Genomic DNA, 18,974 nt, shown 5'->3' on the forward strand with positions numbered 1-18,974 from the left:
TCTCTGTGTCAGCCTAGATTCTGTGTTTATTTTGTGCTCCCCAGATGTCCAAAGCTGCTCCGGCCAAAAACGGTGGCTGCAGCCCCGCCTCCGGGATGCACCCTGGATGTCAATGATCTCCAGGTCCAGAAAGGGGCCATTCACATCCAAGCCTCATACTGGGGCCACAGGTGAGGGGGAGCCCTGGAGCCCTCAGGAGGAAGGGAGCTGGAGCTGCAGAAAACGCATTCCTGCATCAGGAGAGAGGTCCTAGTGTCATGGACCATCGGGGTCACTGGACTTCAGAGAGAGTGGTTACTGAGATGTGGAAGGGTGGCCGACAAGAGAAAACTGTTTCATCAGGGTAATAATTAAGGAGCAACCCCCTTCCTACTCGCCCCCAGGTTTAAGGTTCTAGTGGGTCGAGGGGCAGGGGATCACATGTGGTTGGACAGGGCTGCGGGCTGGCTGGAGCCGTGTCTTGGGAGCTCTGGGCCCTGACCCGGCTCGCGGGCAGGTCGCGGAAGGAGCTGCGCGAGAACGGGCCGCCACGAGTGCCGGAGCCGCTGAAGGACGTGGTGCTGATCGAGGGCAGCGCAGCCAAGCTGACTTGCCGCATTTCGGCTTTCCCGGACCCATTCATCCGCTAGAGAGAGGACGGCAAAGAGCTGCGCGACCGGCCCAAGTATCGTTACATCTTCGAGGACCCTGACGTCCTCGCACTGCTGGTGCGCGATGGCGAGCTGGCAGACCTGGGCCAGTACAGCATCAACGTACCCAACCTCTTCGGCTAGAGCTCCGACTCGGCGCGCATCCTCGTGGAAGGAATGCGCGCCCCGGATGCAGTGCCACTGCGCAGAGCAGCATCACCCCAGGCGCGCCCGCAGCTGGGTCCAGCCGCGCGTTTACCGCTGGGCCTAGCCGAGTCCAGATGCGGTGGGGCCCAAGCCAGCCCCGGGCACAGCCTGGGGCGCAGCGCAGCGGCGCGCGGGCTGGGTAGTCCTTCCCTACCTCAGGATCTGGTCCCACTCAGACTGAGAAGTCTGCTGTGGGCTTTGATCACTTGATTCCAGGGACCAAAGGTCACAGCGAGCCTGACACAGAGCCAGGGTTAGATTCCTAGTCTGGCTCCCAACACAGAGCAATTTCCACTACCCGGAGCTGTCTCCAAGGCACAGCGAGATGTATGAACATTCCCGGGCTTTCACCCGTTGTATCTCCGTTGATGCTCCATTCAACCCTGCGGAGAAGGAGGAGCAGCTATCAGTCCCATTTAACAGCCGAGGAGATGAAGCCCCAGAGAGGATACAGACTTGCTCAGCATCACACTGCGCGTTTAAATCAAATCCATCTCGTATTTAGGGCGGGGTATTAGTTGGAGAAGTGATGCCCAGCCCCGCCTCATCTCTAGGTCCCTCACTGAGACGCATTCCCTTTCCCTTCCTCTAGTGTCCCCAAAGACTCAAAAGGGACCGGATAACACTAAGGCGCGCAAAGGCACCACGGTGAGGCTGACCGCGGAGATCTTGGGCGAGCCTGCGCCCGACGTGGTCTCGACCAAGGACGGGGAGGACAGCGAGGAGGACGACAGGCGAGGGCGGGCACTTGCCGCAAGGGCAGGGCCTGGAGCTGGAGCCTGGGCTGGACGGGGCCCAGAAACCGGGAGGGCATTGGATGGGGCGGGGAACTGGGAGGCGGAGAACAGAGCTGGCTAACTAGCCCGGCCCAGGGCGCGTGTAAATTGCCCCGTGCCGACCCCCTCATGTTGGCAGTACCACCACGACCCTGACCATTCGTCCGGCCACGCCCGAGGACAGCGGCAAATATGAGGTGTACGTGGAGAACAGCCTGGGCACGGACCACAGCTTCGCTAGCGTGGACATGGCCTGAAAGGGACCCTCAGACCTTTCGCCGTGGCTCCCAGCCTGGGCGTAGACGGGACCGACAACCCTCCTTAATAAAATCTTGCTTAATAAAACTGCGCTCTCTGACCCTCTGCGTCTATTCTGTTCCTTTGCGACGCCATTTCCTCTCCCCCGCACCCACACTCACACTTATTCCAGACCCACACACCAAGGTCACAGTGTTGGGATCAAAATGTTTGCAGAGTGGCTAGTCTAGTGCTTCATTTTACAGACAGTAAATCTGAGATAGGCATTCGGTCCCGGTAGGAAGCTCCTTCTCCTACCAGCGGGACCCGCAGAAGAGTCTACGACTCCGCCTTCTCTTCTCTTTTACACCTCAAGCCCCACCCTCTCGTGGTGGGGCGGGGGTGGGGGTGGGGTCTGCGCCCTGGCCCCGCCCATTTCAAGACTGGGCACACCTCCTCTTGTCTCTAGCCCGGCTTCTCAGCGTGACCTCGTTCACTACTTTGGCGGCTACTCCTTAGCCGGTTGCCAGACAGCTCCGGGTCCTAATCTTAGGCTCCAGCCTCTGCGTCTCAGGCCCCACCCTTCTTCTCATTTAGGCCCGCCCCCTCCATCCCTTGGCCTCGCCCCCGTGCCCTCACACTTCTCTCCTCACAGTCAGAACTAGGGGAAGAACTTAAGAACTACAATTCCCGGCATACGCTGCGAAGGAGTTCTCGCGAGTTGCGAGAAGACACGTGCGCGGAAGGAGCAAGCATAGCGGAGGGCAGAGCCGGAATAAAGGGGGCTAGTGGTAAAGATGTTGATGGAGGGGTGCCGAGACGAGGGGAGGGCGGGGGACGGGCCCTAGGTCGAGGGCGAGCTCGGAGGTGCGGGTTGGTTCTCCGCACGTCCTCTCCTGTGTTGGTCCCACAACCCCTGGCTACGCAAGGCTAAGGTTTATAAGGTAGAGTCAGTTGTGGGGTTCAGAGGGTCAGCAGTCAGTCCTCCAAATTCGGAGATTCAGCGCTTGTCGTCAGTATTGGGACTCAGGGGCCTGGTAGGTTCAGTGTTTGGGACGCCAAGGGAATCTGTCTTTTGATTCAGACTTCATCACCTAGAGGTTAGTTTTAGGATTCAGGTTCAGCACGTAGAGGGTTTTTGCTAGGATTTAAGATTCATCAGATGCGGATCAGTGTTAGTTCAATACTTGGGGTTCACTCAGGATTGCGGTTAAATAACTGGGACTCAGGCTCTGAGGTTCAATATTCAGGGTTCATTTTGGGGATTCAGGGCTTAACATGTAGAGTGAAGATGCAACAATTTGGGAATCAGTGGGTTCCGAGTTTTGATTTTCGAAGTTTAGGGTCTGAGAAGGGGGGGTCTGTTGCTGAGTTTGTTGACTTTGTGGCCAGAGGCAAGTCTGTTAAGGGTCAAATTGTGGGATGTGAATTTCAGAATTGGGGAGGAATCGCTGGGGTATGAAGCCTTCTGCATTCTGGGTTGAGATTTGAGATGTGTGGGATTTGTGAGGTGTGTCCAGGGAGGTACTATACTGAACTTTGGATTTACATCCTGGGAGAGGGCTGATGGTTGCTATTTGGGGCTTGGTTGGGGTATGAGTGGGGTTCTGGGTTGGGATGTGAGATCTGAGCTTGTCTTCCCCATTGGGATTTGAGGTCTAGGGTGCAGTTGCCATCATGCTGAAAGCTGTGATCCTGATTGGAGGCCCTCAAAAGGGTGAGGAGCCAGTGGCTGAGGGGCGAGGTTGGGCTGGAGTGGTTGGTGGGTGGGGCAGAGGAGGCAGGAGGCTGAAATATGCTTCTTCCTTCTCCCAGGGACCCGCTTCAGGCCTTTGTCTTTTGAGGTGCCCAAACCCCTGTTCCCAGTGGCAGGGGTCCCTATGATCCAGCACCACATTGAGGCCTGTGCCCAGGTAACCTCATAAATTCCCCTCTCCTACCTCACTGTCCGCTCATCTCCTTTGTGGTCTGTTTTCCCCTTTTCCAAACATGACCCCTTCCCACCCAGCATAACGCCAGGGACCACCATTTACAAATGACGATGTGAATGGCGCCCCTGGAGTTGTGCAGTGCTGTCTTCTAATCTAGTCTCTCCTCTGGCCTCTTCTTGCTCAGATTTCCCTCCTATTTTTAAAGCACAGAATGTGAGGTCAGGCAGGAATCTTAGAGACAGTGTAAAGCTGTAGCATTGGAAACCTTAATGATAGCCGAGCACAGAACTCATTTTTCGCACTGGAGCTAATTGCTTTATTGCTTCTGGTCTGGGGACAGGCCGGGTTTTGTTTGAATCCAGTCTTTGACTGCTGTAAGGACTTGAGCAAATTTCTCACCCTTTCTGAGCCTTAGTTTCCTTATTTGTAAAGTGGGGGTGATTAGACTGACTTTGTGGCATGGCAAAGCCTGGAGACGGTGTTTGTAAAGCCTGGAGTACAGTGTAGGCATTTGATACATGGTCTCCTTCCCTCAAGCTCAGAATGACAGATAATAAATATGGGGGCAAATGAATGGAGTACCCTTGAATGCAGCTTGGTAGGTAAAATCTTTCCTGGGGTGAGCCCCAATTCAGAGGTGAGGTCGGGGGAGGGAGGAATAGAGTAACAAAAGATGGAAAGATTAGGGACTGAGACTTCCTCTAACTTCCTCATCGTCCAGAGGAGAAGTCAGACCAGAGCGGTAGAGTGAGTGCCCAGGGCCCCACAGCTGAGACTGAAACTGTGGTCTCTGGGTTTCTGGGCCAGTACCAGGGGTTTATCCAGCATTCCCTCCTATCAGATATTCTTTCTTCCAACTTATCCCTTGTCCTCAGGTCCCTGGGATGCAGGAGATTCTGCTCATTGGCTTCTACCAGCCCGATGAGGCCCTTACCCGGTTCCTAGAAGCTGCCCAGCAGGAGTTTCACCTTCCGGTCAGGTGTTTGTGCCCCTGGGCTGTATGGGGTGGGGGGTGTACCCCAGGCCTCTGAGTTCTTGGGAGTGGGTTGAGTCAGCATTGGCCAGATGGCACCGTCACACACGAGGAGGGTTCTTATTTGGGCATCTCGGAATCACTAAATACATTGAGTTTCTCTGTGGGCCTTGGGCAGCTGTGCCCCTGAGAGGAGGAGGGGTCACAGTGCCCCAGGCTCATGGGATCTGTCTCCTCTCATCTCATTGAGCTGGCTCTGGGGTCCCTGGGGACAGGTACCTGCAGGAATTTGCCCCCCTGGGCACAGGGGGTGGTCTCTACCATTTCCGGGACCAGATCCTGGCGGGAGGCCCTGAGGCCTTCTTCGTGCTCAACGCAGACGTCTGCTCCGACTTCCCCTTGAGCGCTATGCTGGATGCTCACAGACACCAGCCTCACCCTTTCCTGCTCCTCGGCACCACGGTGAGGGGGCGTGGAGAACTGGAGGGTGTAGAGGGGGTGATCCAGAGAGGTTCCTGGAGTGAAGGGTGACAGGGAGGCGGGGGCCACCCGGGGAGTTCACTGGGAACAGGCATCAGGAGAGAGATGGGCCAGAAGCCCAGCAGCAGTGGAGGTGGCAGGCGGTGGAGACCCTGAGCCCTTTGGCTGTTCAGAAGCAGGGAGGGGGAGGGCAGCTGTCAGTTCTCACCCCTGCTGAAGGCCTGTCAGTGGCGGAGCGGAGTGCCAGGTGCTATGGGGGAGGGAAAGAAAGAAAGAAAACAGACCGTGCTGCCCTGGAGCAGGCGGGTCACCGTCTCCGTGTGTCTGTCTTTCAGGCTAACAGGACGCAGTCCCTCAACTACGGCTGCATCGTAGAGAATCCACAGACGCACGAGGTGAGAGCAGAGAGGGGCTGGCTGGGTGCCTTCTCATCGTTGCCCACCCCTCAGCCTCTAGAGAATGCTGCAACGCTATGGGGTGGGCCTCAGTCCCGTCAGACAGGTGGGATGCACCCTCACTTGTTCATCTCATATCCCTTTAAGAAAGATTGGCAGAGGAGTAGCAGTTCATTTCCATGAGTGTGGTGCTCCCATGGATGTATGCACTCGGGGTGCTGGGGGATCACAAAAGGGGGCTCAACCCAGCTGTGCCTGAGCGGGGGTGGGGAGGGCTCCCTGGAGGAGGCGAGGTCTGAGCTGAGTTAAATTTGTCAAGATGAAGGAGATAGCAAGGCATTGCAGGTAGAGGGAACGGTATGTGCAAAGGCACAGAGGCAGGAAACAGCATAGCGCCTGCAGACTTATGGAGGTGGGAGCATCATGGGCAAGGCAGAGGGTCTCTGTTTGTGAAATCCCCTGTTCTGGAGCCTAGCCACCTTTCACACACACCTTTTATTTGTTTAAACAGCTTTAGTATTAAAAGTACATGTGAACATACACATACATAGACACACATATATTTTTAAGTTTTGTGCTAGGCACTAGCCAGGTGTGAGAGAAACAGAGCCCAAAAGACGCAATCCCTGCCCTTCAGGAGCCCTCAGTCTAGTGAGAGAGATGGTCAAAAACCAACCGTTGCAAATGACACAAGTGCCGCGGGGGAGGTGTGGCCAGAGGACAGGGGTGCCTGGAGCTGAGACGCTAACTGTGGAGCAGACAAGAGCAGACTCAGAGGGAGTGACAGTGCCAGCTGGGTTTTGAAAGCTGAGTTTTCCAGATGAAGAGAAGGGAAAGGGCATTCCAGGCACAGGCAGCAGCGGCACGGAGCTGTGGCCGGGAGGTGGGGAAGATCTGGAGGGAAGGGCGTGGGGTTCAGACTGAGCTCGAAGGTGAGGGTGAAAGGCAGTGGCACGATGCACTCCGCATTTTAGGAGGACCAGCCTGGCAGCAGGGAGGACCTGGAGATCAGAGGGGCTCAGGGGAAGGTGGCAGCCATCCCTCCTCTACTGCACCCAGCGCGCTCTGTCCCCAGGTCCTGCACTATGTGGAGAAACCCAGCACGTTTGTTAGTGACGTCATCAACTGCGGCATCTATCTCTTTTCCCCGGAAGCCCTGAAGCCCCTTGGGGATGTCTTCCAGCGGAATCAGCAGGATGGGCAACTGTGAGGCGGGCCCCATGGCCCTCTAACCCCAGGCACCCCAGTCGCAGACCCCCCAGTCTCCGCAGGCTTCATCTCAACCTGCTCACCTTCCTTCTCCCCTCTCCCTTCCATTTGTCATCTGCACCCGAGCCTTCCCGGTCCCTCCCCTTCTAACCTGATTCTGTCCCTCTTCCTTATCCATCCCAGTTCCTTCTCTGTCACCGCCTGCCCACTCCCCTTCTGGTCCATTTCTTTCAAGCTTTGAGTGTCCCAGAGATGTCTTTCAGAACAGACGGCAACACACACACTTGGGTGCACACACGCTCGGGTACAGACACAGAGACACACACGCACGTACACTCAGGCGGAGGCTACCCTTGGAGCATAGCACCCAGAGCCCTGCTCATCGTAAGCCACAATCCCCAGCTGGTCCTCCTAGGCCTGGACCTGTTCCCTTCTGTGGATTCACTCCCCGCCCATCTCCCCATGTTGTGCCTCATTCACTCGGCCATCTTCTCACTCCCTCCCATATCTTTGCTTCTCTCTCCATCTCTCCTGGCCTCTCTGTCTGTTTCTGCTGAGCGGGCATCTCTACCATCTCTCTCTCCCTCTCTTTCTGTGACTGTCTCTGCTCTCACCAGCTGCCTTCCTCTGGGGTGAGTCTGTCTGTGTTTCATTCCATCCAGTGAGAGGGAGGGTGTCTGGGGGCAGGGTTCGGAGGAGGGGGTGGGGAGGAGAATGTGAAAATGGGGGAAGCCAGGTGTGGTTGAACTCCTTGGACATGGGCCAGGGATGGGCAGTGGGTCTGTGGCTGGGGCTCCCTGGGATGCACCTCAGCTTGGGGGAGGGGTGACGTGCGGGAGCTGTCGGAGCTCCCTGGGGTGTGAGCATCCCTTTGGAGAGGATCTGACCAGACCCGGAGAGGTGGTGGGATTCCCTCCGCTTCCTGTCCCTGAGAGGCTGTTGGCCCCCAAGACGGGCTCAGCTGGGGAACTGGTGTCAGCATCCCTTCCTTCCTGGCAGGGAGGACTCTTCCGGCCTGTGGCGGGGGGCAGGTACCATCCGCCTGGAGCAGGATGTGTTCTCAGCGCTGGCTGGGCAGGGCCAGATCTACGTCTACCTCACTGAGGGTATCTGGAGCCAGATCAAGTCTGCAGGGTAGGGGAGGGGCCTCCGATGGGGTCGTTGGGTTGCCTGGGGGTTGCGGCTTTGGCCCTTCTGGCCCCTGAGCCCCTGCTCCACTTTGTGGCCCCCAGCTCAGCCCTCTATGCCTCCCGCCTCTATCTGGGCCAGTACCAGCTCACTCACCCAGAACGCCTGGCCAAGCATACCCCAGGGGGTCCACGGATCCGAGGTACCCACCCTGCCAATTCCTAAGCTTTGCCCCCACCCCAGCACCCTCTGCCCTCAGAGCCCTGACTCCTGATCTCAGATCCAGAGGTGAAGGCTTAACCCTGCCCTCCCTGGACCAGGACCAGAGTTTGGGTTCTTTGTCCCCAGTCCTCTCTTCTGCTTCTAGGAAACGTTTATATCCACCCAACGGCAAAGGTGGCCCCGTCGGCTGTGGTAAGTGGTGGCCCAGCCTGGGGAGGAAAGGGGCTGTCAGCACGGGTGGGTTGGCATGGGTACTCCTGAGCTTGGAGTGCTGGTCTCTCACTTTGTCACAGCCTGTCTTGTGGCTTCAGGCAGGTCCCTTCCAGGGCCTGCTTGTGTGTTCCATGAGGGGGTTGGACTTGGGGTCCTCCAAGCACCCCCAGTTCTTATGGTATGTACTCCTCTCCACAGCTGGGCCCCAATGTCTCCATCGGGGAGGGGGTGACCGTGGGCGAGGGTGTACGGCTCCGAGAGAGCATTGTCCTCCACGGAGCCACGCTGCAGGTAGGCACGCGACACACACAGCACGGCAAGGTGCCCCTGGAGGCTGGGGAAGGGCTGACCCCCCCGGGCTCTGCATCTGGCCCCTTCTCACCCCTCACCTCGCACGTCCTGTTTGGCAGGAGCACACATGTGTTCTGCACAGCATCGTGGGCTGGGGGAGCACCGTAGGGCGCTGGGCCCGCGTGGAGGGTACCCCCAATGACCCCAATCCCAACGACCCCCGAGCCCACATGGACAGTGAGAGCCTCTTCAAGGATGGGAAGCTGCTGCCTGCCATCACCATCCTGGGTATGGCTTCCCAGGGGACCTGGGTCTGTGAGAAGCCTCCACAGGTGATGGCCACGCTCTGTGGGGAGCATTTATTCGTGTGTGTGTGTGTGTGTGTGCCTGTGCACGCGTGTGTTTATTCCTTTAGCAAACGTTTACCAAGTGCCTGCAGTGTGCCAGGCTCTGTGTGTCGCTAGGGGGCATGAGGCCAGAGCACAGATGGTCAGGGAGGTATCCCTCCTGGCTGGCAGTGGCCCCCAGCTCCTTGTCCCTTACCTCCCTCCCCATGGCCTCCCCTGGCACCCTCGTCCACCCTGCAGGCTGCCGCGTCCGGATCCCTGCTGAGGTGCTGATCCTGAACTCGATTGTTCTGCCACACAAGGAGCTGAGCCGAAGCTTCACCAACCAGATCATCCTCTGAGGGGGGCTGCCAGAAGGCCCCCCCCCCCAACTCCTCCTCACTCCCCTCGAGGCTACTGCCTGCATGGCCAGCCTCGGGCCAGAAAGGACTGGAGGGAGTCAGGCAGGATCCTCACACACCGGCAGCAACGTGGGTGCAACGTGGGTGGCCAGGGGACTCCTGGCCTCCCTCTCCACTCCCTAATAAACCCCCGTGAATCTTGGAGCCAGCACGGACTCCGCTTGTGCCTGGGCTGGGGGCGGAGGTGGAAGGGGGGGCAGCTGAGTCAGGCCCCCCCACATTAGCATTTAAATTGGAGTCGTTGCTGCGGGCTCATGAATAATGAATCTGGAGCCCTGGTAAATCTCCCCTTCCTACTGCCTCAGCCTCCTGCGCTGCTCGGGAGGAAGGCCCTCCAGGCTCCCAGCCTGCCCGGCCCCCACCTTCACCCCTACCCCGACGCTGCCCGCCCACCTCCCGGTTCCTCTTCACTGGGCCTGCGTCAGGATTCCCAAAGGAAGGGGTGAAGGATTTCAGTTGGGCAGTGGGTTACGGATGGCAGGGACTGGGAGCCACAGGGACCAGGAGCCACAGGCCCGAGGTTGGATCCCTGATCCTTGCTCTTGTTCCTGCCGAGCCCGCGCGGGCCTGTTTTCTGCTTTGCCAGCTCCATCTGTTCCTAGCCTGGCTTTTGGCGGGTGGGGTTTCTTCCCCGCCAGAGGCCTGGTGTGTCTCCTACTCCCCCGGCAGCCAGGGCAGACCTGAGCCCGTGCCTTTCTCTCCAGAAGCACAGTGGGAGGCGCTCTTTTCTGGTAGGGGAAGGCCCCAGCCACCTCCCACCACCCGGGCTCTGCCCTTTGGGAGGTCTCAGGCCTCCTGTCCACATTCCTGGAGCCCCAGAGAAACCCAGCCATCTCCCATGTTGCCCATGACCCACTCATGCCCCTCCTGGGGCCCCCCGTTCCCCAGCTGTGGGTGCCGAGCTTAGTTGCCAGATGAGCTGGTAATGATTGTAATCTGCTAATTGAGAGGAATCTAATTACCCGAAGAGAATGGGGGGGCAGGGCGTGGGTGGGAGGGAGGAGGGGGTCCTGGCAGCAGGCAGGGGTGTCAGGCGGCAGGGTGCCGGGGCCTTGTTATCAAGCACCAGGTCTGGGACAGAGCCCAGGATTTCATCGCTTCTCAGCTGGGCAGTTGGGAAGATGTGCTTTCTCAGGAGCTGGGCTGAGAGTGACATGGGGATCCGCCAGGTGTGACCTCCCAGCCCCTCAGACCCTGCAGGCTGTGTGAGAGCCGGTGTGAAACCACCCAGGGATTTAGCGTCCCAACCTATAACCTGCCCTGACTCAGCCCCTTTCCCGTTTCCTCTGGTCCCTGCCTCCGGCCCAGCCCTTCCGTCATCTCTGCGTGGGGTTGGGAGGCAGCTGCAGATGCCTGAGCCTGGGGTCAACCCCCTGAGGAAGGGGCTGGGAGAGGGGTGGGCTGTAAGGCCAGGGGCCGGGTCCCTTGCCTCTCCTCCCCCAAGTCCTGACCCTCCTGTTCCAAGTGGTTGGCAGAGGCCATGGCAGCTCCATCATAAATATGATAATTTAATTATTTTCTCAGCAAAACACCGTGAAATCCAATAAGTCTGTGTCAGGCCCTGGCCCCGGGGACCCCCCTCCTAGGCCCAGTGAGGGGTGGGGACATGGTAGGGAGAGGCACTGAAAGGCGACAGGGTCAGTCCTCGAAGTGGGAGGGGCTAGTGAAGCTGAGGTCTTTGCAACATGCCCCCCAGGCTGATGGAGTCACTGTGTGTGTGCTCAGGCGGAGCGGGGTCTGAAGAGAGAGGTTTTAATGCCCCCTCTCCTCTCCAGCCCTTGTCTGCCCTGGGAGAAACCCAGCGCCCCCTCCCCATCTCCAAGGACACAGCTCAGGGCCTAGGGTGTGGGAGCACCCTTCTCCACCACCCCTGGGACCTCATGGGCCCCGTAGGGGTAGGGGGTGCTGGCCCCCGGGAGGGCTTGAGAGAGGGAGAACCGAGGGAACTGGGGTGGGAAGTGGGGGATGAGCGGTGGGGGGGAGGCATGCGGGGGAGGGGTGCGCTCCTGCCATTAGCGCTTTTTTCGGTTTCCATAAAAAGATTATTCTGTAAAATCAGCGAGGGGGAGCGAGCTGGGGGCCGGGGAGTGGGGCGGGTCCCTGGCACCAAGCTGGATGGGGCGCCAGGGGGGGAAGCTGGGGACGGGGACTGAGCGTGGAGAGAAATTTGGATGGGCTTCAGGAGCTAGCCAGCGGGAGAGGCCGAGCCAAGAACACAGATGGGGGGAGGCTGGCCAGGACGGGGTGGGGCGAGGGCGGGGCCCTCATCTCTCTCCTACCCCTTTGGCGCGGCTGCCCCGGGCCCCCGTCCCACCCCTCCTCCATCCCCTCCCCCCCGGCACTTAGCAGCCATTATCGGGGGAGCAGATTGAGCCCCCTCCCCCTCTACGGGAAGCAGGCACAGCTGGGGCCCCGCCACATCTGCCGCATCAGCACGGAGCACAGCTGGGTGTGCCCAGAGCCACGCTCCCCAAAACACAAAGGGGGGGGCGGGGGCCAAGGAGAGCCCAGACCCCTGAGACAGACACACTGACACCTCTGCCAACAGACATATACTCTTCGAGGCGAAGCTACACCCACCAGCACACACGCTCCCTCGTGCGCAGAGACAGAACTGACAAACACGCTATTACTCTGCCCCGCCCGCCGCCCCCGCTCCCCTCCCCTCACCCCCTCCCCGCTTCCCTTCCTTCCCTCCAGGCTCCCCTCCGCCACCTCGGTCACCTCTGAAGCGCCCTCGGCTCTCCCCTGGAAGGGAGCAGGGGCCTCATCCTCCCCAAGCGCACCCTTTTGGGAGGCTTGGAGAACAGGAGGGCAAGGGGTGGGAAGGGGCATCCGGGGCAGAGGCCTAAGCCTGGAGAAGCCACTGCCCTCCCTCCATGCCCATCCGCCTCCCCACAAAGAAGCCCCACTGCAACGCTGGTCCTTGCCACCCTGGACATGATGGGGTCTCCACCCCAGAGCAGGCTGGCTGGACACCCTGCAGCGCGGTTCCCCTGACCCTGTGTTCCATTGGCCACCTCTAGGAGGCGCTGCGTGCCCTCAGTCTCTCGCCGTGAGAGCAGTGGCTCCCAGAGCTGGCCCCTGCCGCTTCCCACCCCCCACCTGAACCATCCGCCGGTGCCCCATCCTCAGCAATGCAACCATCCGCTTAGCTCTGCTACCCGTGACATGCGCAGGGGATGGGGGCTCGCCAGTGGCAGAAAAGACCCCCTCCCCAGAAGACAGGATCAGGAGTCCCTGCTTTCCTCTTTCCCAGGCTATGACCACCTCTTGGTCCTTGGTTATAACCCGCCTCTTTCGCAGCCCTCGCTTCTCCCACTCATCTCCTTGGCCCCCGTGTCTTGCCCTCAGCCCTCTCCTCCCCGTGGTGCCCCCGTGTCCCACGCCGCGCCCCCGCCCCTGCCCCTCAGAGCTTTAATCCCTCCTGCTGCTGTGCCGCCTTATCTGCTCCCAGCAGCTTTCGCTGCTGCAAAGCCCTCTCCCCCTCCTTCTCTGGATCTTCTCCCTCCTTCCCTGGCTCTCTCTAGTCTATGACGGGCCCCCCTACTAGCCTGTCTCTGCCTCTCAGGCCCCCATGATGGCTCCGGGCTGACACCAAATCTGCACCCCAATGCCCCTTGCCCTCTCCAGCCTCTGTTCTGAGGTTGCCGGCTGCCCACCCACTCCCACACTCGCCCTTTCCCACCCCAAACCCTCTCCCACAGACCCCACAGACTTGGTCAGTTTCTGTCCAGCCAAGATTTTTCATCTTCCTTCCCTGCCCTCCCTTTCCTGGGCCCCTCCCCAGTCTTACAGCTGCCCCTCGATCTTGGACCGGGTCCCCTTCAGTCCCAGTGACCCACTGCCTGGGCATCCCCAAAAGGGGATGGGGAAGTGTTGATACTGGCCACAGGAGAGGGGTCAAGGCAAGGCCGGGTGGGGGGTGCAGAGTGCTGGCGGGCAGTCGGGGTAGGGTCTGGCAGTGGGTCGCTAACCCTCTCCAGCCGCCTCAGATCACGTCTGGGCCTCCCCACCCCCCTTCTCTGGGACTCTCATTAACCGCTTCTCCTGCCTCGTCCGCGGCATAAATAACCCAGATAAATCAGCCGCCGTCCGCCCCCCGCCCCTCGGCCCCCGCACAGCCCGTTTGTCACCGCTGCTCGCTCACCAGCCAGGCCTGGCCCAGTCCCGGCCTCCACCCCCCCCATCCTTGTCCCTTCCCGCCCACATCTGTCCCACACTGGCTCATCCCGTGGTCTGCACCAGTGCCAGGCCTGGGATAGGTGTCTAGGCTGGGGAGGGTTGCAAGGTGTCCTCTGGGAGCAGGGAGAGGCTGGGGACTCTCTAGGAGAATGCTGTCTAGGAGTTTAGGGGGCACATTATTTATGAATTGGGCCACCCAGGCAGGGAGTCTGGGGCCCACGAATGATGGGAAGGGGCAAATGTGGCCCCGCATGGGGTCTCTTGCTGGGAAGAGACCACACCAACAGCCTGGGGGCAGAAAGGGCCTTGGAGGCCCCCTGGGAACCCCCAAACTGGATCCCGGGAGGTCTCCGGGTCTGCCTGTGGGCATTTTGCCCAAATTAATCCTCCACACCCCCTGGTCCCCCTCACCCTGTGCCCCCTAGTCCCAGGCCCTGCCTTGGCAGGCTGTACAGATGCCACTCTCTCTCTCTCAGTTCATCCACCATTCCCTTTCTCGCTCTCAGAAAGCCTAGTTCATCTCTGGGGGGTGGGGGTAGCTGGAGAATTGGACTGGGAACAAATCCGGGGAACAGGGATGAGTGGAGTACAGAGGACACCTGGCTAAGGCTTCACAGCCTGACCCTGCAGCCCCCTCGCCCCACGTCCCACACCCACACTCCCAACTCAGAGACCCTGACAGCCTCACCCCCAGCTCTGGTCTTGGCGGGCCACACTTGGCCCTGATGCTCACTGCAGGGGGCAGCTGGTCCCCTGGGAGTGGGTGGGCAAAGCCGGGAAGGGATGGGAGAGCTTGGGCGAAGGGCTGGGGCTGGGGGTGGGGAAGAAGCTGGGCCGGGCCCCAGGGACCAGCTGGGCAATGAGCCGGGGAAGCAGCCGGGAGGCTAAATGAGGGAGATTATCACCCAACTGCAGCCGGGCAGAGAGGGAGGCAGGCAGGGAAGCGGGGAGAGGGAGGGGAGAAGGACGGGGGCCAGAGGGAAAGGGGGTGTAGGGAGACAGAGGAGACTGGCAGAGCAGGGGGAAAGGCCACGCGATGGGCTGAAAGGATGTGGGGGTACTGCTACTGAGCATCACCCAATTCCTGGGGGTCTGGGAAACTGGAAGATGGGGACTGGGGACAATTGGAGACAGCTGGCCGTGGGGCACTGGTGGGGGCGGTGTGCAGCTAACTGCTGTTCCACTTCCCAGTGGACTGGAACTTGCCTCTCTACCCTCCTCCCCCTCCTCCTCCCATACTGGGGTACCACCCAACTTCATTCCTTCTGGAGGTTGAAGGCTTCCTGCCATGCCCTCAGGAGGAAAGAAGGTGTGCTTTGGCCTCATGATGGAGGCTAGTACGTTGGCGGAGTATAACCCCATGATCTCAATGGATGGCAGGGCAATTTACGGACACGCACTGAGTCCAGGGTGGCCAGGAAAGCTTTTGGGGGCAGCTCCCCGCTTTCTTGGCAGAGCCCCAGACTGAAGTAACCTTAAAAAAGCAATTAAATCACCTTTTAGAAAAATACCTAGTAAAAAAAATCGATACTAGGAGAAAGGGGAAGAGAGAGGCTGGGGGAGGACGAGGAAGTGGGGGAGGAAGGCTGGAAGAGTCTGGAAGTCTAGCAGGGAGGGAAGAGCATGGGAGGAGCCTGCCTGGGCAGGGACCAGAGAGAGGGGCACCGCCTGTGGTCACTTGGAGACTCTGAGGGCTAATTCAGCAGCTGCTTCCAGTGCAGACCCCACTATCCCCTCTGGGAGGCTGTCCGATACAGCCCCTCACCCCAGGAGTCTTATCTTCCCAGCTTGGGGAGCTGGCTTGTGGGGAAGCCCAGCCAGCCGAGGGGGTCCCTGAGGAATCTACTTTGATGAGAGTCTGGGGACAGCACCAGCAGGGTGCCACGCATGGCCAGGGGTATGTGTGTGGGGGCTCCATGCTGGGGTGATCTGTGACTGATGGGGGCATGACCTGGGTTCACAGCCAAGGGTGGGCAGAGTGGCTCCCTGCCCCCGATGGCAGCCATCCCTGGGCCCCTCCTCCTGGGCCAGGCAGGGGCTGCGACCTGAGGGGCAGGTCTGACGCAGGGGAGGGGTGGCCGCTGGGCAGCGGGTGGACCTCGGGCTCTAATCCCCAGCAGCTGCCGTTTCCCTCAGATCGATTCCCTCCTCACTTTTTTTTTCAGCTGCTGGTTTCGCGGCTCGGATCGATGGAGCCGCCTCCCCCGCCCCTCTGAGCTTCCTCTCCCTGCTGCTCATTAGCGCCCCGATTAATCAGCCCCCCCTTCCCGCCTTGGGACAAGTGCTTCCTTCCCCGTGAGGGCTCAGCCTCTCACACGGCCCCCCCAGAGCACAGTCTGCTCAGTGTGACCGCCCCCACCCTGGGGGCACCGAGGCAGCTCCTCCTGGCCTGCCAACAGGGGAGAGTGGCTGTCTGTGGTAACAGCTCACATGCAGGCTTCCCCTCCGCAAGACAGCAGCCGTCCCAGGGCTCCCCTGCCCCACTCTGCCGGGGGTCCCCAGCCCTCCCTCCCAGTCAAGCCCAGCACAGCTCAACTCCCTCTGACATCCCCATTTGGGCTCTTCCTCACCCTCCATTCCACACCCTCCCCCACATCATTACCTCCTCTCTGCTCCCTGGCCTGCTCACCCAACACCCTCTCCCCACCCCCAGCCTGGCAGTGGCAAGGGATTGGGGGAAGCAAAGTGGCCACAGATGTGCAAGTCAGCCAGGGTGCCCTGTGTCTCAGACACATGAGTGACTGAGTTTGGGGGTGAGGGCACAGTGGGGGAGGGGGCGGCCAGCATCCCAGAGTAGGCAGGGGTATGGTGGGTGTTGAAGTCGGAGTAAAGCTCCAGGGAAGCCGAGAATCTCGGTGGACTCACTGTCATCCTCTTGTCTGTCTTGCCTGCCCTCCCCTCCCTCATTCAAACAAGTGGCTCTCCCAAGGAGTTTCTGGAAGCTGCTGTGAGTGGGGTGGTGGGGTCAGGTGGTGGCTGGGTACTGGAGTCAGGAGTCAGGGAGGCCAGGAGGTGGGGAGGTGGAGTTGGCTGCCCCTTCCTGGGGTGTGGTCCAGAAAAGTGGCAGAATGGGCTCAGGAGTCTGATGCAGCACCCTGGGTGGCCCAGGAGTGGGGCCACCTGGGGACCCTATGAGTGGCTAGGGTATAGCCAGAGTTTGGGGGACAGCCCGACGAGGTCTCAGGCAGAGACCAGGGATCCCTGTCCTGGGCTGGGGGCTGCCCCCTCCCCTGGCCTGGCTCCTGTCGCCCGTGCCGCCGTTGAAACGCTGTTGACATGTCCTGAATTATTAAGCACGGGGTGGGCTCCGGAGCACATGCTGCGCGGAGCGGCTGGGGCTGCGCGGCGTGGCGGAGCAGTGCTCGCTCCCTCGCTCACTCGCTCGCTCGCAGGGACACACGCAGGGGCTGACAGCTGTGCTGGTGCTGATAAGGGAAGCCACAAGGAGACGATCGAGGAGAGAGACAAGCGGCAGCAGAGGCAGCAGCGGCAGAGGCAGCACCAGGGCTGCGGGGCTGCTGGGAGTGGGAGTGACTCCCCCACCTCAGGCCCCCACCCTGTCCCTGTCCTCCTCCCGCTTGCCCTGAGTTTAGAAGAGCAGCCGCTGCCACCACCGCCACTCCGGAGGGCACCAGGGGCTGCTGGCCAGGGAGGGACAGGGGCAGGGAGGCTCTGGCCAGTCCCAGCAGCCGGGGACAGATGCCGATCGAGATTGTGTGCAAAATCAAATTTGCAGAGGAGGATGCGAAACCCAAGGAGAAGGAGGCAGGGGATGAGCAGAGCCTCCTGGGGGCTGCACGGGGGGCAGCAGCCCCCCGGGACCTGGCCACCTTTGCCAGCACCAGCACTCTGCACGGGCTGGGCCGGGCCTGTGGCCCAGGCCCCCACGGACTGCGCAGAACCCTGTGGGCACTGGCCCTACTCACCTCGCTGGCTGCCTTTCTGTACCAGGCGGCCGGCCTGGCCCGGGGCTACCTGACCCGGCCTCACCTGGTGGCAATGGACCCTGCTGCCCCAGCCCCCGTGGCGGGCTTCCCGGCTGTCACCCTCTGCAACATCAACCGTTTCCGGCATTCGGCACTCAGCGACGCCGACATCTTCCACCTGGCCAATCTGACAGGGCTGCCCCCCAAAGACCGGGACGGGCACCGTGCCGCCGGCCTGCGCTACCCGGAACCAGACATGGTAGACATCCTCAACCGCACTGGCCACCAGCTTGCCGACATGCTCAAGAGCTGCAACTTCAGTGGGCACCACTGCTCCGCCAGCAACTTCTCTGTGGTGAGTCCTGCCAGCTGGCCTGCCTGGCCTGGGGTGGCCAGAGGCTGGCAGGGGGTGGGGTGCACGGGGGCATCCTCAACAGGGCTTCCCTTCCTTCCGCCACCAGAGGCTGGCCTCGTGTCTCCCCGCAGCCCGGTGTTTCCCTCTGGCTTCCCGGGCGTGGAGCAGGGGACACTCACAGGGGCTTACCCGGGCGCTGCCGCTGCTCCGCTTCTTGGCGCTGCTGCTCTGCTGCTGCAGTGCCCAGGTCTGGGGCCGGGGGGCCTGGAGTGGGCCCCGGCCCTGAAGCTGGTCAGCTTACAGGGAAGGGATGCCCCATGCCAGGGCCAAACCAACCGACCCCCACTTTTCTCTTGCTCCCTTTTTCTTCTGTGGCTACTGGGCTCTTCTCCCCACCAGATGAGGGTGATGGGGAGAGGGGGTTTGGGGGGCTCCAGCAAGGGAGAGGCTCGGGGCTGCCTCTTGGGGAGCTGGCCCGACTGGCAGGCTGGATAGAGACGATCTTCGTGTACACTGGGTGCCAGTGTCTCCTCTGTCTCTGTGTCTCTCACACACACCCCCTTTCACAGACTCCCTCACACATCCCTCTTTCATGCTGCCCCTCCGGCTTCTCCCGCTTCCCAGCCCTCCCTCCCTCTCCTGGTGCTGGCTGCTCCCTTGCGCGGCTCTGGCTTACACTGAGAATCACTCATTCATTCAAGTGCACGGCTCACCCTCACTGCTGCCCAGCACACACACACACACACCCCTACTGCTCGGGGACAGTTTCCTGCACACTCACACACTCTGTATCCCTGTCACTACACTCATGTGCACACCTGCACACCCACACACCCAGACATCTACTCATCTCTGTGCCCACATCCCAGCTCTTACTTAGCTGCCGAGGACAGGGTCACGCTGTGGGTGCCATCCCCTCTTGTGAGCCCCCCCATCTAATTCAACCCGTGCTCCCCATGCGGGGACCGCTGGCGCCATCTCTCACACACGTGTGAACGCAAACACACATACTTTCACTGAGAGTGGAGTGTTGGCTTGGGCTGCCCTTCCGTGCACACCTCCCACAGTC

The 18,974-nt window shown here is 60.6% G+C and overlaps 3 protein-coding genes and 1 long non-coding RNA gene across 15 annotated transcripts in view; 3 read left to right on the forward strand and 1 right to left on the reverse strand.

The window, feature by feature from the left end:
- On the reverse strand, positions 1-18,516 carry LOC139083457 (uncharacterized). The gene is made up of 2 exons (XR_011540173.1): positions 18,085-18,516; positions 1-1,219 (listed from the first exon to the last, which is right to left on the reverse strand). It is a non-coding gene; the product is annotated as an uncharacterized lncRNA (long non-coding RNA).
- On the forward strand, positions 45-1,961 carry SPEGNB (SPEG neighbor). Its single transcript, XM_070619946.1, is given in 5 exon segments — positions 45-70; positions 72-170; positions 497-824; positions 1,440-1,581; positions 1,742-1,961. Coding segments are annotated over 5 exon segments (723 nt in total). The 3' UTR covers positions 1,870-1,961.
- Positions 2,378-9,587, forward strand: GMPPA (GDP-mannose pyrophosphorylase A). Of its 12 annotated transcripts, none has more exons than XM_070618374.1 (13): positions 2,378-2,640; positions 3,506-3,566; positions 3,665-3,762; positions 4,656-4,759; positions 5,029-5,215; positions 5,569-5,628; positions 6,704-6,834; positions 7,837-7,971; positions 8,070-8,167; positions 8,333-8,379; positions 8,599-8,691; positions 8,811-8,979; positions 9,279-9,587. In XM_070618374.1, the coding sequence occupies exons 2-13, from the start codon at positions 3,527-3,529 to the stop codon at positions 9,377-9,379; spliced, it is 1,263 nt and encodes a 420-aa protein (XP_070474475.1). In that variant the 5' UTR covers positions 2,378-2,640; positions 3,506-3,526; the 3' UTR covers positions 9,380-9,587. The 12 variants fall into 12 exon arrangements, with proteins under 12 accessions (XP_070474475.1, XP_070474479.1, XP_070474483.1 ...); XM_070618382.1 differs by having other exon boundaries at positions 2,557-2,640; positions 6,704-7,469; XM_070618375.1 differs by having other exon boundaries at positions 2,573-2,886.
- ASIC4 (acid sensing ion channel subunit family member 4) overlaps positions 15,295-18,974 on the forward strand; it is a 23,558-nt gene continuing 19,878 nt past the window's right edge. The window contains exons 1-2 of the mRNA XM_070619944.1: positions 15,295-15,521; positions 15,790-17,905. Of these exons, the coding sequence (XP_070476045.1) occupies positions 17,324-17,905 (582 nt within the window). The 5' untranslated portion in view covers positions 15,295-15,521; positions 15,790-17,323. The remainder of the gene's footprint in view (positions 15,522-15,789; positions 17,906-18,974) is intronic.

Source organism: Equus przewalskii, chromosome 5, assembly GCF_037783145.1.
Source record: "Equus przewalskii isolate Varuska chromosome 5, EquPr2, whole genome shotgun sequence".
In the NCBI taxonomy this organism is placed as follows: Eukaryota; Metazoa; Chordata; class Mammalia; order Perissodactyla; family Equidae; genus Equus; species Equus przewalskii.

What these genes read in the sequence shown, in the direction of transcription:
- GMPPA (XM_070618374.1), top strand. Translation starts at nt 3,527, where the DNA reads ATGCTGAAAGCTGTGATCCTGATTGGAGGCCCTCAAAAGG. An exon ending in AGGGGGTCCACGGATCCGAG is followed by an intron (nt 8,168 to 8,332) that starts GTACCCACCCTG and finishes TTCTGCTTCTAG; the next exon opens with GAAACGTTTATATCCACCCA. An exon ending in AGGTGGCCCCGTCGGCTGTG is followed by an intron (nt 8,380 to 8,598) that starts GTAAGTGGTGGC and finishes TCCTCTCCACAG; the next exon opens with CTGGGCCCCAATGTCTCCAT.